Source organism: Primulina eburnea, chromosome 1 (assembly GCF_022965805.1).
Source record: "Primulina eburnea isolate SZY01 chromosome 1, ASM2296580v1, whole genome shotgun sequence".
Lineage (NCBI taxonomy): Eukaryota > Viridiplantae > Streptophyta > Magnoliopsida > Lamiales > Gesneriaceae > Primulina > Primulina eburnea.
The window spans coordinates 7996071-8021041 of NC_133101.1; the positions used below are offsets into that span (position 1 = coordinate 7996071).

Consider the following 24971-nt stretch of genomic DNA (forward strand, 5'->3'; position numbering starts at 1 on the left):
GTACACATATGTGACAAAAATGATATCTCGATGTTTTATTATATATTTTTTCATAAGTAAAAATTTGTATGAGTCGGTCTCACGAGTCGTATTTTATGAGATGGATCTCTTATTTGTGTCATCCATGAAAAAATATTACTTTTTATGCTAAGAGTATTATTTTTTATTGTGAATATCGGTAGGGTTGACTCGTCTCACATATAAAGATTCGTGAGACCGTCTCACAAAAGACATACTCTTTTCCATATATTTAAAAACAACCAATATTTGGTGTTTTTAATTAGGATTAGATTCGAATTGGCGAAAAACAAAAAAACACGAAGAAATCATACAATATTTATAATGGTTCAGCCTCAACGTTCGACCGAACATTTACATATGTTCACTCTATCATGTCATAATCCGACAGCATGGATGGATAGGATAGAAATCAATCATATTCTAAGTATTGAAAGCGAGTTGAGATTTAGAAGTTGTATGTATGTGTTTAGGTCCCCTAAAGGGTAGGAAGATACTTATGATGTTTTTGGTTTGAGTGACCATTGGTGCCTAATTTACTTTAATGAATGAATTTGGTCATGACTCAATTTCTTCAAAAATAAAAAAAATAAATATCTCTATTTTTTTTTTGTCTTTGGTTTATGATGGATTCGCCCCCAGTGGGCTTTATTACAGCCCGACAAATACAATTTGATTACTAGCTAAACAAAATTGACAGGCCCACATGTAATTATCCTTCGTAGACACCAATGAGCTCATGGAAGTCGAGATATCTGTTATCGAGAGTCGTTTTATTTTTCTATTTGAGTTACCTAGTTAAATAAAAATTTTGACCAAAATCTCAATATTAAAAACAAAAAATAGAAAATCCCGCTCAAATCATCCCGTACCTCCTCTCCAAAATTTGAGTTCTTGATACAAATCATACAATGATACGGATATCCAATTCAAATCAGGTTGCATGAAATTAATAGGAGCGATCATCAAAACCGGCTTTCAAAATCCTGTTTTTCCGTACTAGAATCAACAAATACTAAAATCTAACATCTGATAATTTCAAAATATTGACAGTAAGATGTTGATTCGTGCATGAATAGCTTAATTAATTATTTGTGAAATAAAAGTTTAAAGTAACATAATCTGAAAAATAGCAATAATGAAGAGAGATGCAAATGAATATGGAGAATGGGCCAAACAGCGTAATGAACGAAAGGAGAACATGGAGGCACGTGCAAACCTTAATTTCCAGATCCAATATGGCAGACATACACCACTGGCTTTTTTCTTTTTTTTTTTGTTTCAACGAGTACTATCTGGATAAGTGGATTTAGGATCTTCGTGCTAACATGAGATTTGTACAGATGTCTCAATTTTTGAAAAAATATTATTTTTTATATTAAAATATTATTTTTTTATTGTGTACATAGATCAGATCGACCCATCTCACAATAGATCTACTCATGCATTACATGGAGGACAAATAAAATTATGATTTCTAATTTTAAATTATTTGTTCTGATCATTCCATATTCTCGTAGGTAGGAATTATAAGAATTATATGTTTAGCTTTAAATTCCATGTAATAGTTATCGTCCGTGGCCAGTAGATAGGGCATCGTTGTTAGAGAAAACTAGTATTTAACCTGTGCGATGCACGGGATGATATTATTAAAAATTAGTGAAAAATGAATAGATATTTAAATCAAAAAAAATATTATAATTATAAAAATAAAAACTATTTTTCGTTAATTTTAAAAAAATTTATTAAATATAACGCCTGTCGATTAAATTTTTTTTTCTAATAATCACTATCATATATCAAAAGTTTTATATTTAATTCTTTAATTTTCGAGAAGCAATCTATTTTTTGATAAAAAATATTTTTAAATCACATTCAATAAAATTAATGAGAAATAATTTTTTTAAAATACAGTAATTTCGTCTAAATCTACATTCACAAGCAATTTTGGGACATGATACATGTTCGACACATTTGAATGATAACAATAATTGTTTCATCAATATATTTATCCAAATGGGTTGTGATTTTATTTACAAAATATCTTCATAATATACACAACAACCTATTATTTCGAAAGAAAAATGAAACATGTAATCATAAGTAAATTATGTATAAATAAGAAATGTTATTTTAATAACGTTTACTATGTGTATTCCAAAACAATGTCGATAAATTTTATAATGTTTCTTCTAACAAGATGTTTACTTTATTTAGAATTGGTTTAATCATTTCCTTTACGGGGCATTTTATACAATCAAATATACATGAACTTTATGATATAGAAGAAAATTATCACATTAGTAATACGTCATAATTAAAATTTTGTACAAATATAAGAATACTATTTTTTACTTCTCGATCATGAAAGACATATTTCAAACTTAATATTTGTTGTTCTCGTTGTTTCTATATGTAGGTAGTTCATAACAACGAACAAATTTAAATTTAAACGAACATTACATCTTGGAATGATTCAACTCATATATGGTGCTAAAAAGATGAATCATTTCAGAATTCAATTTTGGAGTAGATAAATTTAGTAAGATAAATATAATAAAATTGATTTCTAATAAATAGGTAATATTACATTATTTATAATTTAAAATTCAAATAAGACATCCCAAAAGACAAAAATTATACATTGGATGCTTTTGACAGAATTATATCATACATTAACTCTTTCAAATTATGAAATCTCAAATGACATGCATTGGGTGTCAAACATATCTGATTATTGTGGGTAATATACATGTTTATTGAGAGTAGTTTAATGTCCATTTGAAAATCTTTTGAATCTATCTCTTTTAATTTTTTTATGCTCTCTTATTTGAATTTTTAAGAAGACAATTAAAGATATACAAAATACATATAGTTTTGGAAGAAAAATTCAATGTATTAATTCTTTCAAATTAAGGTAATTTCGAAATAATATGTATCTGAGATAAAAAATTTATGATTATTAAATGGTAAATTAATGTCCATTGAAAAACCTTGATGTAGTGATAACTCTTAACATTCAACTAATTTTTTTAAAAAATAAATAAACTAATTAAATATCGTATTTCTTTTTTAGTGAGTAATTTGGACAGAAAATTACTTAAAATAGCAAAATTTATTTTTGAATGATTTACCTCATGAGTGATACTGATCATTGGAATAATTTGTATTTTAAATTTATTTATACAGTTTTTAATAAAACTGATTGATATAATCAATGAAAAAAATTTAATATAGTTTACGTTTTTAATAAAATTTAGTTTAATTGATACATAAATTACATTTGAATTAATATAAATTTATTTAAATTCAAATTTGTTTAAATGAATTGATATAATCAATGTAAACAATAATTGAAGTGATCATTTATTGCAGTACACACATATCAATATTCATTATAAATCTTTCCTTTTTTAGTAATGACATTTTGGCGGTAAATTACTATTTTTGACAAAAACTCTGCTTTTATATATATATATAGATTGTATTTTGGTTTTGTATTTTTGTCATCTTATGATTTTGAAATCAAATTTAAGTTTTAATCATGTATTTTCGATTTTTGACAATTCTAATTATTTTTCGTTATGATTGTTGACATGATACTGACACATCAGTACAACTTCGGAAAAATGAATAAAATTGTCAAAAAACAAATATAGCAGGCTTATACCGAAATTTGATAATATATATTACTGAAATCGTAAAGAGACCAATATACTGTATGGAATTTTTTTTTCTCCCCCTCATTGTTATGACTATAGTACAATATATAAATATATATATATACACACACATATTCTATTTTAGTATTTTTTTTATCGGAGTGTTGATTTAGTATTAGATACGTAAGCAATATTCACAGTGATATCATTATTTTCTACTGTCACGTCAGCACATTTTTTACTGTTTTTTTATATATAATAATAATAATGTAAAATTAGAGGCACACCCGAATTCTTATATTTTAATCGTTCAATTATTTTAATTTCCTCCAACTAATAAAAGAGTGAAGTGTCTCTTAATTACCATTAAATATTCTAAAGTTTCTTATACAATTCCCCTATATATCACATCAGGAAGACTCTGAAAGAAATTTTCTATTCCCTTTATATTTTGAAATTGTTTCTAAGACTAAATAATTGCTTTATCTAGTAGTTAGGCTTATATCTTTCCTCACAACTAGAAGGAATGTCAAATAATTATTAGTTTAATCTATTATTCTTTTTTAATGGGATACAATGTAAAGTACTTGTTAGGGGCACAAGTTTTCCTCTTGCTGTCGATAAAGCAACGAAAACGATTATTGGCATATAGTGTTTGTAAATGTTTTAAAAAAGCCATTTTTTTTAACTTATGCAACACCGAGATATATATCAGGTAAATATATTATGATACCCTTAGGACAATATGCTGACTTTTTCATTGGAGTTGTCACGCCGGACACTCCTCCGACGTCCATTCACGAGCTGCTTTCATTGTTTGTAGGTCACGATCGAAGACATCTACTTTGCTCATTTTACTAACAACATTATTGATTTGATCCGGTAGAACACCCGACTCGATTCATCCATTTCACCATAAACTTGATCTAATGAATACTCATAATAATTGACTCAACGGTACATTGGTGTGAGAAATGTCACGGGGAAAACATTTACAAATGGATGAACAAAGCTAATTACAAAAGGGAGATGGAGAGGCACTTTCTAAAGTGACAAGTCTGGTATAAATGCTCCACCGACAGCCTTTTACAGCAAACTGCTGGTTACTTGGATCCTCAACCCACCATATCTATATATCTATAAATATACAGATTGAATTGTGAATTTACTCTATTGTCCTTATCTTTATTATTATCTATTAATTACAATTATGCATTTACTCTTTTGTCCTTATCCTTATTATTTATTTACTAATTACTAAACTTTTAAATTCAATCTTTATTATTAATTATTAATTACAATTATGCATTTACTCTTTTGTCCTTATCCTTATTATTTATTTACTAATTAATAAACTTTTAATCCTTATCTTTATTATTTATTTACTAATTACTAAACTTTTAAATTCAATAGCCGAGATTAAAATTTGTTTTGTGAAAAAACCTTACAAATAATCTATATCTATCTATACTAATCTATACTAATATAAATATATGAATGTGACCTTCATTTAATAATAATCATTAATATATATATTTTTTAAATCAATTTTCAATATATGATGCTAAATACATATTACTAAATGATATATTATCTATTATTAATCTATTAAGTATATGACTTTCATTTGTTAGCTTACTATTATATTATTTTTTTGTTTTACAATTTGTCATATTAATGGTGTTATTTAATTCATTTTTTTTTTCTTAGTTTAATAAGATCATTAATAGTGTATTTAACTCAATCAAACTAATTATTATTTTAATTTACTTTAAATTTAATTTTAGTTACTTAAATTTATACATTGTCATCAAATAATAACAGGAAGACAAAGGGAAATGATTCGGATTGAATAAAAATAAATTATTTATAAATATTAATCTCATACAAAATTTCTTTCTCCCATTTAGAATAAAAATATTTTTAGACTCTTTAAGTGTCAATAAAGATATGTGATTGAGAGAAATATTTGTCTTTAAGTGATTTCAAACATTGTTTTTAAGTTATTTAGTCAATTTTTTTTTTATAAATGCTGCTAAATAAATATTACTAAATAATATGCTCCATTTGATCATTTTGTGTTCTTGCAATGAGAGGAGTTTTTTTTTACCCTAGCGTTAACATGTTTAATTGTTATATGTCTTTTGTATTGATCATGTAATTGTGTTTGCATTGTTTATGTGATTTGTTTGTTTGCACAAAGAAAAGAGAAAACAAAATCAAATATCCAACAAAAACGGTTATTTTTCAATTTTTTATTGTTGAGATATTTTGTTAATTTTTAAACACATAATGCATGTTTTCTGTTTGCTTAGATTACTTAGTTTGAAGTGACTTAGAAAATATTAAAAAGATTGAAATATTTATTCGTTTTTACCTTATGTCTCATAATATCAAGAGATAACATTTTTTATTTATTGGGGCAAATGTATTTTCAAACTTCTGTCTATAAATCAATATTTAAATTTTTTACGACATTATTATATTCTCTAATCAATTTTTTTTACTTAAATTGATAGAAGACATTTTAATTTGAGTTTTTATGTTCTTGATTATATTATTTTTGTAATATTATTTATCATGAAAATAATAGGTGAACTACAAAATTTGGTAGATCTAAGAGTCCTCTGGTGAACGACAAATATGGATAAATTATTAAAATATATAATATCCAGTAGATTTTTGACATGCGATTTTGCTCTAATTCAATGATTATGCATGATTATAAATTTAATTATATCACAAGTTAACGCATGCTTTGTTGTTGTTAGATATATTTAGTCAATAGTCTAATATGTTTCTATGGTTTAAGAAAAATTGTGTGACTTTGTATTATATTATTACGGCTACTTTTCTAAATGGTTTTATTATGATTTCAAGGCACCATTTTTCATGTGTTTTTTAAAGAAGTGAAATGAATATCTATAAAACGATGACATTGATAAGGCTTCTTCTCTTTATTTGAAAAAATATTGGAAAATTTATACAAATTGTGAATAATATGAGTTAATATTTAATTTGAGAGTGATTTATGGTTTTTATTGCTCGTATATACTTCAATTTTTTTGTTATTGTACTAAATAAATTATTTTTAACCTTTGAGTTATAATTTTTTTTCTTATCGAGGTTGTTTGTGTTATGATTTTTTTATTCGTTTTGGTTAGTATTGTTGGCGGTAATTGATTTTTCTGATATTATATCATGTGTCTTGTTGTTTATATAAAAATAAATATGAGAGTACATCAATCAAAGCCACGTATTTTGAGTCTTCTGTTCTACGAAGAGAATAGTAAATGGTTTCTATGAATTATATAATTTCTTGGTTTTTCATACATATAATCTACGAAATGCGTCAAATTTTGAACAAAAAAATTTTGACAAACATAGTTGATGAAAAAAAAGACATGTTAAATAAAAAAATAATGTTGTGTATTACTATGTTGGGTACGATAATTGTCCCTGCTTGGTAGAGCGGTCGAACCGTGGTGCTTGAGCTGCTGTGCGGTTTAAAAGATTTGAGTTGCACAATTACTACTAGCTATAGCTTTTGGTAAAACGACAAGCGATCGGTCTTACAATTGGTATCAGAGGCAAGGTCACGGGTTCGATTCCCATTGATTGCAAGGAGTGCAATTATTGGGAGGAAGATTGTTGGATGCAATAATTGTCCCTGCTTGCTTAAGCGGCCGAACTATGGTGCTTGAGCTGCTGCGCGATTTAAAAGATTTGAGTTGCACCATTACTACTAGCTATAGCTTTTGGTAAAGCGGCAAGCGTTCGGTCCTACATACTATGTCCTAATTTCTGTATGATATAATTCAAGCACATTTTTTTTATAGATATTTGAAATTAGGTCTAATTAAGTAACATGAAACATATACATATATATTAAATCATATTTAAAGCAAAATGTTAAGATCAAGAATGATTCAGATTTAAATTTCAACGAAACATAATGAAGAAGGAATTGAAGAATTGTATGTGTACGTTAAGTGTTATATAATGATTATGTTGCTACTTCATGGTTGTGCGACATATGAATGTCATATAAAATGTCAATATTTCTCAATAAAATAGTTTTTTTCAAAAAGAAAAAAATTATTCATTTAGAAAAAGAAATACATGAAAAACAAATTGTGCATAATTTTCATTCTATTTATAATGGTATGAGAACAATTCTAAAACTTTGTTGACACAATATAACAGATCAATTCTGTGCATTTTATTGAGACATTGAGTCAGTTTCACTTTATTTTCTCCAATTTTATCTCGATATATTTCGAGGTGATACGAGATTGTTTTTGTCTCTTTTTTTAGTCAAAGTGTCTAACTAGCTAATTTATAACATATATGATGGTAGCATAGAAAAATCCTCGTCAAATAAATTCACTTAACAAAATATTGAAATTCAAATAAAATTCTACAATATTTCATCAAATTAATTTTGACTATCATAAAATGGTCATCAAATCTAAATGGTTATATTATTAGATGAGATATTGAATAAGACAAATACTTTGACATATATTTGAATGATATCTCATATGCATATCTTAATAACATTATTCGTATCTCTTCTCAAGCTTTTTAAAATACAATAATTAATTTTGTATATCGTTCCACAAGATATAAAATATTATAAAACAAAATATAAACTCGATAGAAGAAAATTTGTTTTGTTTCAATGAATAATATAATATTATGTTCTAAACGCAACAAATGAGATTGAAACTATATCATCATCATGACATGATGCTCGCAATCATTATTTCAAAGCTTCCAAAAAATGACGATCAAGATGACTTCATTGAATTGTGTCAAATTAAATGAGGGCACAATTCTAAGATATAGCCATTTGAAAAAATTCAAGTATTTTTCTCACACTGATTGAGAAATAGTTGTTAAAAATTTATTAACCTTACAGCTATATGTTGATAATATGATACTAAATATATAAAAATGATATCACAAATATCACAATATTTGAAGAAGGTGCAACACCATTCATTGGTTATGTTGTTGAAGAATATATAGGTTATAAATACTTTTAGTCACAAGTGAAAACTTATCACGAGTAAAAGCATTTTTTCATAGGAGTTATAGTTGATTATTGTCAAAAGCTGAAAAATCATTTAACAACAAAAAAATAGTCGGAAAAATAAGATTATCAAATAAAAACAATATAGAAAATCGAAAAAATGTCGTGATAAAGAAGCAAACTACGAGCATGTCAGATCCCGGATAAAGATTGTAAATAACATAATAGATGTTAAAGACGATCAGATACTTGTTGAGCATATCAAATTAATTATATTTATGTTATAACAAACTACGACAAAGAGCTGTTGAGTTGTCAAAATCAACCAAGAAGCATATTGGAAAATGTGTCAAGTGGATAAGATACTTTCTCTGATTTATATACCGTCTATGGTCATGATTTTTTTATTTTTTATGGGTTAGTTTGTTTCAGTTGATAAATGTTAATAACCATGTTTTAATTCATTTAAATATTATTAAAATTTCGTACATATATTTTCAGTAGTTTAGTTTTTTACGTGCAACGCACGTGCATTTTTCTAGTTTAGTTAAATATACATATCTCAATTTAATCTCTCTCTCTCTCTGTATTCTACCTTATTCACTCACGATCCCGTTATTTGTTTATTTACATAGGGCACGTCATTCTCTTGTCACTAATAATGTATTGGTACCTACATTAATAATTAGGTTGAAACATAAAAATCTATTATTAAATGTAAGCGATGGTAGAGAAAATAAAAATATGTGTGTTAGAGATGCTTATCAAGATCAAGATCAAGATCAAGATCAAGTGGTTCGACACGGATTGAACGGAATCGGATAATAATGTATGTAGGAACGGACGCTTACCGCTTTACCAAAAATTATAGTTAATAGAAATGGTGTAACTCAAATTTTTTCAAATGGTTACGTAACCATGATGAATTTTGATGCTTCACAACTAGAGCAATCTAGAATTTTCGAAGGGAAATGTATTACTTTGTTATTTTTTTAGAAAAACCAACCTTTTTTTTATTTAAAAAACACAATTAATACTATCAAACTTTCTTAATAGAAATTTGAAATTCGCACCATTCACTGCAGCAGCAGACGAAATGCAGGACAAATCTTAAACAATCCAACTCAAAAGTCAAAACCAAGCTTCACTACCTATGCAGGTAACCTCGCTTCTTTCAAAAAAAAAAAAAGAAAAAAAGAAGGTCCCCTCGGTAAATTTCTGAAATATTTATACAAAGAAAACGATTTTTATTCTATTCATTTAATTCTCCTCCGCCTCTCAACTACCAAAATTTTCCACAGTAAATTCGATTCTTTCACTTGACGCAGCAAAGGCAACACATGGTCTTCCATTTCTCCTAATTCTCACACAGCAAGAACTGAAGGATTCTTTGAATTTGAATCCTTAATATCCAAGAAAAGATGTTCAAACGAAGCGAGAAAAAGATCAAAGCTGTCTTCAAGATGCAATTTCAAGCAACACAGGTAACATTGGATGTCAAACCAAATTATAATGGATCAGAAATGGAAATGAGTTCTCTTCTTAGCATAAAATGCAGGGATGGTAATGTAGTATTCACTGCGACAGTGCGAAAAACAAATCATTTTGTTCATGGGTTGTAAGAATAACTGATATTCTGATCAAGAAATGCAAGATTTTGGAAAGCAGTTTCTCACCAGTAATGTTGTTCCAGGTTCCACTGATGAAAGCAAAAGGCCTTATGATTTCTCTGGTTCCAGTAGATGTCGGCAAGCCAACGGTGAGATTGCCAAAAGCTTTAATCGCTGAAGGAATCTGTACATGGGAAAATCCTGTTTATGAAGCGGTGAAATTAGTCAAAGAGATCAAAACAGGGAGAATTAGAGAGAAATTTTACTACTTGATTGTGTCAACTGTAAGTTACATTTTCTGGTTTCTTCTTCCCAAGATTCACATATGATAAAAAAAAAAGATAACAGTTTTATTTATTTTATTCGTCAAAGGGATCATCAAAGTCAGGTTTTCTGGGAGAAGTCTCGATTGATTTTGCGGATCTAGCAGAAGCACACAAACCGTTGAAGTTAACTTTGCCACTGCAGACTTCAAAATCTGGAGCAATTTTGCACGTTAGTTCATTCCCTCCATCTCTTGCGCAATTAAAATCCTGGTTCTGTCACTGCACACAACTTGTGCACACATATTTAGAGGCCAAGCTGCAGAGAAAGTAGCTTGCACCAGTTTTTTCTTCTTTCCTTAGTTTTTAATAATTATGAGGTGGTTTGAAAAATTGTACCATCAGTAAAAATATTTCCTAAAGCTACTATTGAATACCAGGTTACAGTTCAGAGGATTCAAGGAGATCCTAATTCAAGGTAACAATCTCGACCAACAGCAGTAATATTCATCTTCCTTTTCTCTGCCTAACAATGTTGAGTGATAGTAAAAATTGAAAGGATAATTTTGTTTTTTTGTTTTCACTCGGAAGCTCAGATATATCGAAGATGATCTATCACCAATGAATGAATCTGACGAATGCTTAGATACGGAATTGGATGATTGCTATAGTCAAGGAAAGAGAAACATACATTCTTCTGAAGTAAGGTCTCTAATTATCAGCAAATACTGATTAAACGAATTAATATGACACATACTTTATCGGCTCTATAAACTAGAACTGACTTCATTTGTTCGATAGAGTGAGGGCTCAAGTGAAGCAACAAGTCGCGAACAAAGTGGAAGCTTAGGAGATGCCAAATCGGATAATAATGATTATATATCAGCAAATGGGATGATAGAAACTTCACATGATAAGTTGGGGCACTTGAAAAACCAAATGAAGATGTTAGAAAGGAAGGCAGAGGTTGCAGAAATGGAAGCACAGTCCCTTAGGCAGCAAGTCATTAAGGAGAGCAAGAAGATGGTTGACCTTAAACAAGATAGGGATGCACTTAAAGCAGAATGTGAACGACTCAAGTCCTCATCAAAACGTGAGAATGTGGAAGATGAACCATTTTATGTAAAAAAAGAGACTGCAAATATGAGAAGGTCACTGGAAAATGTCAAGCACGAGCTTGAAAATGAGAAGTGCTTGAATAAAAAAATGAAGTCACAGTTGCAAGAGACAGAGGATTCAAATTCTGAATTTGTTCTTACCTTAAGAGATCTTAACAAAGAGTTGGAGCAGAAAAACATGAAAATCACTCAACTTTCAAGTGAAATTAAAACCCTTAAAAGTGCAGCAGGGGCCCTTGCAGCAGTTCCGAAGAAAAAGATGGATCAAAATGAAGATATGAAAGCATTGGAATACCTGGTAAACAATCTTGGAAATGATGCTGAAATACAAAGGTTGAAGCAGGATGTTGAAAACCTCATTTTCGAATTAGAAATCCAAAAGAAAGAAAAAGCAGAGATTCAAATAGAATTAGAGAGGCTTAAGTTGGTTTATGAATGTTTAGAGACGGAAAGCAAGGAAATCTACTCCACATTGCATGAAAACCAAAAAGAAAAAATGGAAATGCAACACCATTACACTGAATCTTTGGCCACGGTGAAGCAGTTGAAGCTCCAGGTAGCAAGCTTGGAAGAAGAGGTCAAAAATCAGGAACTTCAATACTCCGGATCTTTGAATGCAATTAATGAGCTTGAGATTCAGGTCGAGAACCTGCAAAAAGAACTGGAAAATCAGGCGCAAGCATTTGAAGAAGATTTGGATGCAGTGACTCAGGCAAAAATAATGCAGGAACAGAGAGCCATAAGAGCTGAGGAAGCCTTTAGGAAGACAAGATGGAATAATGCAAATGCAGCAGAGCGACTTCAGGAGGAATTCAAAAGGCTTTCTGCTGATATGTCGTTAAAAATTGAGGAGAACGAGAAGTTGGCACAGATATCAGTTGCAGAAGCCAATGATTTGAGACATAGGAATGAAATTCTTGAAGACCTGCTTCAGAAATCTAGGGATGAACATCAAATAAAAAGTGATGAGTATGAAAGAACACTTCATGACCTTCAAGAACAAAAGAAAGGGACGTGGGTAAAGGAAAATGAAGGTTCAGAAAAAGAAATAGCACCAGAGAGAAAGGAAGCAGAAAAATTTATTTTAGAAAATATTTCTTTGAAGTCTCAAATAGATCAGGCAAAGACAAAAGAAGAGAACTTGCATTTAGAAGTGAAAAAGCTAAGACAGAAGAACAGTGAGGTGAAGAATAATTTATTAAAGGTCGAATCGGAGAAAGAAAAGCTAAAGACAGAGGTCTCCAAACTGCAGATTGACTTGCATAATGAGAAGGTAATAATCACCCATTCAGAGGAAAACCATGAAATTTCCAAAATGATAGTACTAAGTCAGACATTGAAGAACTGATTTCTAGTGCATTTGTTATTCTTGCTTATAAGTGACTCAACTAACTTTGGTTAACTTTACAGGAAGAGAGAGCAGCACTACAAAATATTATCAGGTCTCCAGTGAAGGCAAAGAATCTTATGCATAATACCGCGGGAGAAGAAGAGAGCAACACACAGACAAACCTTACAGATCAGTTAGAGCAGGTTGGTACATTTATGAAAATGTAGCATAAAATAACCAACATTCAAAAAAACCTCTCAAACCTGAAATCTCTATGTGCATGGAGCCACTATGCTCTGAAAAATGTATCAAGTGAATTAACATTGCTTTCTTCTTTATGTTACTGAAATACTAAAGCCTGGATATCTACCAACTCCCGTATGATGTAAAACATTGTGCTTGATGAAGTATAAGTGATAGCTTATACAAGTTTAAGCAACAATAAATCTCACTTCAGTGATGTGTATAAATTAAGTTACCCATTTACCAAATTGTAATGATAAGAAACAATAAACTGACTACAGGCGAGTGCACCTGCCAAGGACATAAATGATAGACTGCTTCAAGAAAGAAGCAAGGGTATAGACAACCTTCCAACGACAGGGGAGCTGGACACAGAACATATCAAAAGGTAATATCTGGCACTGACTTGAGCCATTAGTATCATAATATTTAACATGACAAAATAAGGAATTGATTCCGTTTATTTTTCCAGAGGAGCAACTCACCAAACAATGCTGGAACAGAAGAGCGACCACTTCAGTTGTAGTTGTGATACTTCCAGCTTGTTGAGTGAAGTAGTATCACTGAGGGACAAAAACAAAAACATGGAAAAAAGGTTGAAAGAAATGCATGAGAGATATTCAGAAATAAGTCTCAGATTTGCAGAGGTAGAGGGTGAACGGCAACAACTTGTTATGACCCTTCGTAACCTGAAAAATGGAAAGAAAAACTAGATACTTGGAATAATGGTGAAGACCAACTGTTGAGTTTTTTTGTCGAGCAGACATGGCATGTATATCAACAATACATTTTCAACTGCATCTTTCTCCATTATTTGTTCTGTGGCTGAAGCAATAAAATACAGTTATTCTGTTTTGTGAAATTTTGCATTAAACATTATCAGGCGCTTGCACTTCACTTTTTTAGCTTACGGATCTCTTTATCCTCACACAAGAGCTTGTGCTCTCAACTAGCAAATTTATTTATGCTAACTGCCCATGCTTTGAATCTTTTTAAAAAGCTATCTTCAAGATGATGTATTTATAGGCTCCAACAATGATATATACGTTAGACACGATAGTTTCTGTGAGAACCTGAATTTCCAGCACTAGTTAGCATTTTGCAGCATCTAGCAAGTTCCAGCAGCTAATGCACATAATAGCAGATTATGGCCATTAATTGAGAGACTGACGGTCAGAACTTTGCCTACAAATAACACCCTCAAATCCTTGATTTGGTGTTACACAAATCTTGAATTATCACTTGAAAATTTGAGTTAAGAGAGTGCCTTGTTCAAACAGTGAAATCCAGTAGCAAGGGCAATCAGATTTTCAGATTTCAACCAAAGCTTTCTAGCAAATTACGGTAAGTGGACATATGTATAAATGTCTTGAAATCAGTTTAATAATTCCTATTTTGAAGCAAATTATATGTATTTTTGATTTCTGATCTCTGATTTTTAAAGCACTGAAACCTAGTGAACTAATGGTATAAATATATATTCTGAAACATTACTGATTCTTGATTACTGATTACTGGCCTCACCCCTTAGAGTAGAGAACATATATGAGATTTATATCAGTTTAGCCATGAAATTCACAAACGTGCTCAGTGCTTGCTCGCTAAATTTTAAGTTCTGATTCCTGTTCTGAATACTGATTTCTGAATACTGATTCCTGAATACTGATTTCTATTCTGAAAATAAGAATTTCTGTATATTATTTGTATTACTGTTTCTGTTGAAAACGAATTTTAAAACTAGGAGTTATTCCCGCCCCCGCTTACTGAGTGACAACCATATCACTCACCCACCAAACTCATCTCAGATAAGAGCGAGGAAGAACTGTTAGAAGAAGAAGAACAGCGTCAGTTTTGGGACTGGTGAAGAAGACTGTTGTTTTTCAATTCTAAGTTATGTTTCCGCTGCATCTGTTAAGACATTGTTATGTCTGGTTTTATATTTCCGCTGTAAAACATTAGTAATTCGAGTTTGTATCAGACATTGAAATATTCAGTATTATGAATAACACAACTACTCATACCCAACTGATTGATTTTTTGTGCAATCAGTTTGGTCATTCAGCAAACGGTTTGACCAAGATAACATCCGATTTTCTCAACTGACGTGAAATATGACTTGTCCTAAATTGAGTTTTCTGATCGGTAAAGTTGGCGGATTGTCATTTGAATCATCCAGCTGAGAGATATCATCAAAACACCAAAACTCGTCAGAAATTCAATTTGGCTAAATTCAGTTTCAGTTTTCTTCTTGTGTTTGCAACTTCACACGTGAGTAAATATGTTAGAAATACAATAATAATTTTTTTTAAAATCAAAATCAAGATTGCGAACATTAAATTTTCCAACAAAAAATAAACAAAGTTTGATCCTTGAGTGAGAAATGAGATATTTAAACAAAGTTATAATTGTCAAAATGAAATAATGCACCTACTAGCATTTACCGTTGTAATTTTACAACTAAAATGTCAAAAAAAAATTCATTTATTATTTTATATCATATTATAAATAATTATGAATCCAAATTTTCGTTATTTTGAGTTGATCTTTTTTATGAAAAAAATCAGTATGAATAAATTGAATTTGAAATTTTTATATCATATATCACATCTTAATATGTTAGCCTAATTAAGTCCAAGTAATAAAAAACTACGAAATACTTTTAAATATCTTTAATATCACAAATTATATATATAAGATATATGTCGATTAAGACAATGCAGTAGAGTATATATTCATATATAACAAAATATATAGACAAGAGAAACAATAAATAAAAGTATTTTCTAGACATGAATATTTTTTTTTTAATTTCTCTTTTTACAAAGAAATAAAGAAAATAAAATAGAAAAAATATTAGCTCTTTTGGTTATACAAAAAATAAAAAGGAGGAAGAAGCGCCGTTTTATATACAATGAATTATGTTTCCAAATTAATGTATTATACTAGAAAGTTATAGTCCTTTTTTTTTTTAAAAAAAAGAAAGTTAAAGTCAATATTCAAACTTTATAATGCAACCAAATTTTCTCAAAATAAGGATACGCAAATTATCTTGTGGAGCTATATAAAAAACTAAGAAAATTAAAGATATTTTTATTTGGAGATAATATCAATAAGACATTATTAATTTAATTATACTCATTATGCTAATGAGTTGGTATAAATATTAAAATAGTTTTATAAGAGTCAATAAAAAGATTAGTTATTGTTAAAAATACTATTATTATAAATTGCAAATAAACGGCAACATTCAATCAATATTTTTTATCAGTATGTTATTAAGTATAAGCATCTAATAATATTAAATTAAAGGTGATTAAGAAAGTAGAAACATCTAGCAATGATTGTTACTTTACATAAAAGAGAATAGAGCGTGTCTCATGTGAGACCGTCTCACGGATCTTAATCTGTGAGACGGGTCAACCCTATGAATATTCACAATTAAAAGTAATACTCTTAGTTTAAAAAATAATACTTTTTCATGGATTACCCAAATAAGATATCCGTCTCACAAATACGACCCGTGAGACCGACTCACACAAGTTTTTACCAAGAGATTAATAGTCAATATCATTGTAAATTAAAAAAAAGTGCATATTATTGATTGCCAAAAAAAGAATGAAATAATTGAAGACTATAATAAAATATATGCATTATTTGAAATAATATGACAAATAACAAAAGAAAACGATATGAGAAAAAAATTGAGTTGTCCAAATCCTTTTTAAAACAAATTAAAAAAATTTGTTTTTATCCAAATTAGTTACATATGAGCAATTAGCATGAATTGTCAGAATTTACAATAATATCGTCATTATCTTTTGTTGAGTTAATTAATTTTGTTTCGAATTCTAATTATTCCAATTATTTCTAGTATAAATAAATTCTCTAGAAATACTTGTTACAACCAATGAATTTACTATGATGTTCATCATTTTCACAAGTTGAAAATAAAGATTTAGAAGAAAACTCGTGATGGAGAATGCATAACAAAAATTTAAAACATTTTTAATAAAAACGAAACAAAAATAAGATGAAATGGAATGTAGTGCTTGATTATTTATTTTCTTGTGCTTTCTTATTATCCATCCCCTTTCTTGTCTTCCTTTGCTGGCCCAACTGCCAAAATGTCGACTTTCCCCACTTTTTTCAGACTCTTCGATCGCCACAGCTACTGCATCCATTTCTCCAACCAGTACCGTCAGCTTCTGATCTTTTAAATCAGCAGCAATGGAATCCACCCCTAGACCATGTTTAAGATCAGATACAATGTTCAAAATCTACCTGTTTGTGCATCATGAATAATCCCAGACCCTAGCAGGAAAGAATTTCTTACTGTGAAGAAACTAAAAACCGTATGTGAAACATTTATCCAAGGGGGATATGAATGCTGTATTTATCGGTGTAATCCCGCCCATTTGTCCCGAGATGTTATGATCTTCAAGGCCTTAGTTATTTGCTAAAAATATATGTTTCATCACTAATGTGTATAAAAAGTTGGGATCGAATTCGATGGATACCAAAAATATCAGCAACTGCCTCCGTAGCTTTCTGCTTGGTCTTCTCATCACACATGGTCATGACTTTGAGAACCACCTTCTGTTGCATGAAAATTAAACGAAAAAACATATTTGAATCTGCATGTTAATTTTGATCGAAGCATACCTGAGCAGCCATTCAAGGGGAGGAGCAATGGAATATGAAATTTTAGAGGAGAAAAACAGTGTGTTTGATCTTAAAGATTTGAACATATGCGTTGTGTGCATAGAATTATTATATTTATAAAGTTCAAATTTAAATAAGTAGTTATATAATTATCTTAAAATAAATTAAATGAGATTTTAATAGATAAACGAACAAATTTAAGCAATTGTAAGATCAAATTAGAATTTGGTCATTGATGCTATCACAATCAAATTGAAGGTGACAAAATATACATAGATATATTATTTATACATCTAAACAGATATCAGTATTAAGTTTAATGGCCAATTTGCAAAACTATAGAATAATTTAATCATGGAACAATTCTTGAAAATTAATCAAAAACTTAACTTATTTGGAAAAATACATTTTCAAGCGATTCTTGAGGAGGACAACCACAAGATGTACATGGTCTTCTGCAACACTCGTAGTCTTAAAAAATGCGTACCTGAATGATTTATTTGCTATAATTGTTCCGATAATTCCCCAGAAACCAAAGATAAATCCAAAGGCCAGACTGATATAGAATCCTTGGGTGATGAACTCGTTCTCTTCGTGCTCCACATTGTTCATTACATTGTTGAAGTCCAAATCTCCATGAGTTTCATCGTCCCCAGGGCAGGATATGTTGAGTATAGGACGCCCACAAAGTAAAGGATTCCCCATATAGCTTGATTCATCAAACTTCAGCATCTGAGGTGGAATTTTTCCAGACAAGTTGTTGTAGGACAAGTTCAAGACTCCAAGGGAATCCAAATTTGAAAGACCGGTGGGGATACTACCCGAAATGTGGTTCCATGAAAGATCGAGCGACTGTAGGGAGTTTAAGAGAGCTATGTTATGGGGAATATGCGAGGTTAAGTTGTTTCTTGACAAGTTTAGTGCATGTAAACCAACAAGTTTTGTTAGTTCATCAGGTATTTCACCGGATAATGTATTGCATGAAAGATCGATGAGGTTGACTAACAGGCCGTAAGAGTTACTGTACTTGACCTCATTTCCTTTCCACCTTAAATACACACTATTTAAGTCTGCATACATAGATGCAAAGTTACTGTAGTCGTCCCCCATTATTGAAAAAGCCAGAAATGTCAAAACTTGACTAAAATATAGATCAAATCCGTGATCTTCGATTGTCATCGCGCTGAGATTCCATATGCATATTGGTATAGCTCCGGAAACCTTGTTTGATGAGAGGTCTAAGATTTGAAGTTCAGTTAAGCCACATAAGCTTAAAGGTATGCTGCCAGTGAACTCATTGGAGCGTAGACTTAGAACAGTAATCATTCTAAATCTACGTCCTACCCAAGTTGGAATATTGCCTGTTAGCCTATTTTGCCCGAGATCTATAATCTGCAAGCTTGTGCAATTACTCAAAGCTTTTGGGATGATTCCTGATAAACTATTATTCCTTAACACCAACCATTTTAGACCTTGTAAAGCGCCAAACAAATAAGGAATCGTCCCGAAGAGATTATTGTTGGCCAAATTGAGATATTCCAACTTTTCAAAGCTTGCAAAACAGTTAGGAAGCTTGCCTGATAACATGTTATCCGAGAGGTCAATGAAACTCCAACTCGTAATATGGCACAAAAATGTTAACGAACTCGATATTCTGTTTCTTGAGATATCCATAATCACACCAAAATGTAGAGACTCGATTGGCAATAGATAAACTGAAACTCCAGGCTTGTGGGTAGAAACAGATATGTTTGGAAAAACGCCATACAATTGGTTATTTGATACGTTAAGATACAATAAATTTGGAGATAACTCACCGAACCATTTAGGGATGGTGTCGCTAATATCCGTGTTAGATATGTCCAAATATATGACTTCATTCTGTGTTCTTAGCCATGTTGGAAATCGTGGCCCAATATTGCATCGTGTTAGCCTGATACGCTGTAGTTGGAAAGGAGGTACCCACAAATGGTTGAACTTTATATCAAGAAACAAGTTAAAAGAAAAGTCCAGTACTCGTAATCTAGATAGATTGAGCATATGCGCCTCTGTTATTACTCCTTCCAAGCGATTGAACTGTAAGGACAAAACCTCTAATTCGGATAAGCGTCCGATGCTTTCAGTCAAAGTTCCATTGAACATATTTTTGTAAAGATATAATTCTTTCAACGACGAGCAAAACGAGAGATCGGGGACAGGGCCCATGATTTGGTTATCAGACAGATCAAGAACACGAAGATGTGGAAGTTGTAGGAGATCTTTCGAGACGAATCCGCTAAGATAATTGTGGTTGAGCTTCAACTGTGTTAGAAATGAAAACCTTGACATGTCAGGCAACGATCCATTTAGCATATTAGCTCTTAAGTCAAGATATCGTAATTTGGTTCCCAAAGGCCCGAACAAGCTCATCATCAACTGAGAAAGCTGCCCAACAAGGCCATTCCCTCGCAAACCGAGGTATATTAAATTGCTCCCATTGCCAAATGGATGAACATGTGTATGTGGTGTCATATGCACCAAATGATAGGGGTTGGGATTGTCCAAGTCCACGTTAAAAGAGAAATCAATCCATTTAAGGCTTCTGCTGTAATTTGGCAGCCAGTAAATTAAATTATAAGAGAGTTGATTTGAGGAGAAGTCAAGGATTTCAAGAGGAGCGGAAGCATTGATTGTAGGTAAAGAATATGGATATCGTGAAGGGAACAATTGATCAAGTACAATTGTTTTACGGAACTTAATTTGCTAATTGGTTGTAACCAATTGGTTACTTCATGGAGGTCCACAAAACTGAGGTCAAGATATTCAAGTGAATGAAGTTGAACGACCCAATCAAGACTTTTACCGTAGAAGCCATAAACTCCACTAAGATCGAGGTATAATAACTTGGAAAGGTTTCCAACACACTGAGGGATTGGTCCCTTGAAACCAGCTTGGGAAAGATTGAGATAGTGCAATTCTGTGAGTGAACATATGAACTCCGGGAAACGAGGGTCGAAAAAATTGCTACTCAAGTCTAGATAAGTCAAGTGCTTCAACTCAAGCAATGGTGAGCTAATCTTACCTGTAAGGGGAGCAGCTGGATAGTACTGGAACTTATCTTTCAGGGGAGCCTCGGGAATCACATAACTTGATGATATGGCTGGACCTCGGAGATTCAATCGTACGACATGATTGGTCCGGTTATCGCAACGAACCCCTCTCCACTTGCAACACTCCATTTTGTTTTCTCCAGTCCCCCATGAAGATAATCTTCCGTAAGAATCGGTAAGCTCGCTTTTGAACTTGAGAAGCGCTTGTCTCTCCTCTCGGGACAAATATTTACGTTTCTTCCATTGTTATGTCCAGAAAAACTCTCCAAGCTCACAGAAAGCAGAATGGTTACTAAAAGAAGAAGATCAAAGATTTTATTTTGAGGGATCTTTGTGTTTTTCATGATCACAGTGATCGTCTCGTTATGAAGTGATCTTTTAATTAGCACCTCAATGCCAACTATATAAGCGTCGATGCATGCAAGCTACTCCAACTGCAAAGTCCTGAGAAATTAATGCAGAAGTCCAATCAAGAAACACATATATTAGCGAAGACTTGAATGAAATTATTGAATGAGGACAATGATTTTAAAATATCTCAAAAATATCAAGAAATAGTCCAAGCTGTACAAATTCGGGGAAATTAATATTAATTAATTAATATTTCACTACACAAAGCCGTCTCAAACACGTTGCAATAATAAAATTGACGAAGTCTGTTGCTAGCTAGTGGAATTTTGCGGGTGGAGTTTAGTGACTTATATCAAGAAAATACTCGAGGGAGGGGTACTCAATGGATTATATGTATTTATACTATATAATAATACACAAATACCCCTTCTTTTTTCTAATAAAAATTATTATAATAACCTATTTTAGTAAATTCTAAAAATAACCAAATGAGATTTGCTATTTGTAATCAATGATTTTAAAAAATATATATTTACATTTAAAATTTGTGCACATGAATTATCGTGAGTGTAAGTTGCTAGGATCTTATCATAGTTCTCATTAATAAGAGTGGGAAAAATAACAAATTTTCGGTACATCAAGAATATCGTACCGAAAAATATCGAATTTACTGAATTTTCTACATATCGAAGATTTTGTTATGATATGATATTTGAAAATTTTGGTATATATCGAAATACTAGAAATGTCGAAATAATATAAAAAATTTAAAAATATATAATATCTTTAAACAATAAATTTAAAATTTTAAAAATATAAGCTTTTTCGATATATAAAACGGTATATACCAATATCGCACTGAAATTTCGGTATACCGTACAATTTCAATATAACGGTGTGGTAGTTACATGCATCGAAATTTTCGGTAGGATATTGATATAAAATTTTCTTATATCGTAATTTTCGATACGATATAAGATACATAATTTTTGATACGATACGGTACACTATACCACGTCAATAAGGTAACGATGCAAAGGTACTTGCTACAATAATCATGTGAAAGTCTTTGTTAGTTTGGTACTAGTGTAGTATACACTCATCTTTAAGGGATAAGAAAAGAACTGTGAAATTTATCCTCAAAATTATTATTTCGGCAAATTTCAGATAAATCTACAAACTCTAGTTTAATTTAGATTTTACTATATTCCCCATCAAAAGTTCGTTTAATCTCCCTACTTTATTTAAAATTTTGCATAATCATCTTTGAGTCCCCCTTTTCGGTACGTGACGTTGTTATGCCTATCAAGTATGCTCAAAAGATTATTTTCTTTTCAAATATATCTTTGGCAAAATTTGTAGTTTTTCATGTCATAGTATTTAACATAAAAGATATATTTACATAATTTTGATAAAATTTAAATGAAAACCTAATTTTCCCAAGTGTTATCTTCATCTCTGCCCGCAACTTATTCATTTAGGGAAAGCATATTGAACTTCGTTTGAAGCATTTCAAGAAGTTACCTCAAATACCTCTGCAATTTAGTGATGACATCGATATTAGCATTGCACATCTATTGTTAAGAAATCTTCAAGAATATTTTCATGAGATTTAGTAACACCAATATCAAAAATATAATTTTGATACAAAGCTTGCCATCTCAGTACTTTAGGCTTCTCGGGTTTAGATTCAATGTTATTTTTCAAGAAAGATTTTACCTATGTATTTTCAATATTTAAGGTAAATTTTTTTGCAAATACAAATAAAGGTCATTCTCAAAGGCTTTTTTTTACTACATGTAATTCTTTTTCATTGATATGTCATCTTACGAACTCTGCATCTGAGAATATTCCATTGCAATACTTGTCCTTTTCTACTCCATTTGTGTGAGCTTTGTAAGAACCGATGTCCACCTATTAATAGATCATTTTCATCTTGATGAATGATCATTTTTGGGATATTTTTGCAAATCTTTTTAATTAGCTTAATCTTATTATGTGTTCTCCCGTCCATAAGAATCTTGCATCATTCTTTAGTAATGGACTTAAAAATTTTCTTTGTTTTGCCATATTTTTTATGAAATTCTAGCAAAATTTACAACTCGTAAAAAACTTTGAAGTTGTTTCTTGTCATTGAGTTTTTTTTTTTTTTTGGAAAATTTTGCATATTTTTCACAAAGCGTTCTTACAGAATTATTCATGACTCGTCAATTTATATATTCCAAGGAATTCAATTTTCTTTTGTGCATGACTGCCTTCTTTTTCGATAAGACTAGTTCTTTTTACACACTGTAGAGAAAATATCTAAATGTTTAATATATTTCATCCATATTTTTAGATGCTATTAAAACATCGTCAATATAAACAAACATAAATTTAAAATAATCTTTTAAATAAATGCATGTGTGTTTATGCAAATAAATGAAACGGTTTTTTTTTTTCATTATTTAGGCCAGAGATTAATATAGAACCATGGGAGGTTTTATCCAAGGGTATAGCAGAAAGGGAATAATAGCAGAAGCTGGATGGAGAAGGAACCATATGCTTATTGGAAGGGAAAATACAAAAAAAAAAAAAATGAAATGCTATTGAATAAAAAGTCCAAGATTTAAATGCAAAACACTTTGCATATCATACCAAGACTAGGCATTTAATGTTGCCACACTTGGGAAATCCATATCGGACCATATGTAATCGATTACTATAAATAAAAAATAATAGCTAAGAATCTGAAACATTTATACTCGAGGGAACTTAGGCACAGAATGCAGCATTCAGTAAGCACGTGCTTTGATGATATCGAAGCTCATCTCACTTGGATCTGTGGCCTGCAACTCGACCTGAATCCCATCCAGTTCCCTCTTGAATCTGTCCTTCGAGCTTGCGTACACCATCTTCATTCTCACTTTCGACATCTCCGGTGACCTGAAATCGCTACATAATCAATACGTAACTTCAAGTTATGAGGACGACTCGGACGCCCGTTAATGTATACACACCAAGCGATGAAGTAAATCTTGCTCCTCTGGCAATTTTCATTGGTGATGAAGTCGAAATCGTAGACAGCAAAGCGGCACTCATTGGGCGGGAGCGACGCAGTGAAATCGTCGTAGCTGTCCCCGGGGCTGCCGAGCTTCTCCACGACCACCTTCTGCCCCTCGATCTTGAAGATTATGAAACGGTGGTTTCGCTTTGCTTTTAATTCCAAGAATTTTAGCTTACAGTCGTCGTGCACCGCCGTCCCAGACGAAGCATTCGACTACACAGAAATGATCTTTGATATATATATGTGACATTTTAGACCAAACTTAAATGCTCTTAAATGCTTGCCCTCTAATTTGTAAAATGCATTAAATTGTTCTATTCCATCAATAACAAAAACCAACATGGAACAAATTTTGCAAAACATTATGTCAAACTAAGATGGAACCTTAAAAGTATGCAACAATTAATAGATATTAGGCATTCGAATCAAATCGAAAAGAAAAGATAAGAGGGGTTACCATTTTGGCTGCCTATAAAGGAAGAAAAGACCTGCAAATTTATTATCATTATTATTATAATTATGTAAACAAAGAAGAAAGGAC

At 30.9% G+C, this 24971-nt stretch overlaps 4 protein-coding genes across 7 annotated transcripts; 1 reads left to right on the forward strand and 3 right to left on the reverse strand.

The window, feature by feature from the left end:
* The first annotated feature begins 9902 nt into the window (after nucleotides 1-9902).
* LOC140825962 (uncharacterized) lies at nucleotides 9903-14144 on the forward strand. Of its 2 annotated transcripts, XM_073188037.1 has the most exons (10): nucleotides 9903-10202; nucleotides 10412-10612; nucleotides 10701-10823; nucleotides 11032-11069; nucleotides 11188-11293; nucleotides 11393-12982; nucleotides 13120-13148; nucleotides 13221-13242; nucleotides 13564-13670; nucleotides 13755-14144. In XM_073188037.1, exons 1-10 carry the CDS (start codon nucleotides 10140-10142, stop codon nucleotides 13993-13995), a joined length of 2520 nt encoding a protein of 839 aa, XP_073044138.1. In that variant the 5' UTR covers nucleotides 9903-10139; the 3' UTR covers nucleotides 13996-14144. The 2 variants fall into 2 exon arrangements, with proteins under 2 accessions (XP_073044138.1, XP_073044129.1); XM_073188028.1 differs by having other exon boundaries at nucleotides 9906-10202; nucleotides 13120-13242.
* A 3011-nt stretch (nucleotides 14145-17155) lies between these two features.
* LOC140825974 (receptor-like protein EIX2) lies at nucleotides 17156-20455 on the reverse strand. Of its 3 annotated transcripts, none has more exons than XR_012116765.1 (3): nucleotides 18432-20455; nucleotides 17800-17878; nucleotides 17158-17522 (listed from the first exon to the last, which is right to left on the reverse strand). XR_012116765.1 is itself a non-coding variant. In XM_073188056.1 (2 exons), exons 1-2 carry the CDS (start codon nucleotides 20453-20455, stop codon nucleotides 17857-17859), a joined length of 2046 nt encoding a protein of 681 aa, XP_073044157.1. In that variant the 3' UTR covers nucleotides 17156-17856. The 3 variants fall into 3 exon arrangements, 1 of the variants encoding a protein (XP_073044157.1); XR_012116764.1 differs by having other exon boundaries at nucleotides 18351-20455; XM_073188056.1 differs by having other exon boundaries at nucleotides 17156-17878.
* Nucleotides 20456-20550: 95 nt separating this feature from the next.
* LOC140803324 (receptor-like protein EIX1) lies at nucleotides 20551-21279 on the reverse strand (the record flags this gene model as incomplete). The annotated part of the gene is made up of 1 exon (XM_073159162.1): nucleotides 20551-21279. A coding segment is annotated over one exon (729 nt), but the record flags the coding sequence as incomplete, so codon positions are not given.
* A 2639-nt stretch (nucleotides 21280-23918) lies between these two features.
* LOC140810977 (actin-depolymerizing factor 7-like) lies at nucleotides 23919-24971 on the reverse strand. The gene is made up of 3 exons (XM_073168913.1): nucleotides 24888-24971; nucleotides 24384-24643; nucleotides 23919-24309 (listed from the first exon to the last, which is right to left on the reverse strand). The coding sequence occupies exons 1-3, from the start codon at nucleotides 24888-24890 to the stop codon at nucleotides 24159-24161; spliced, it is 414 nt and encodes a 137-aa protein (XP_073025014.1). The 5' UTR covers nucleotides 24891-24971; the 3' UTR covers nucleotides 23919-24158.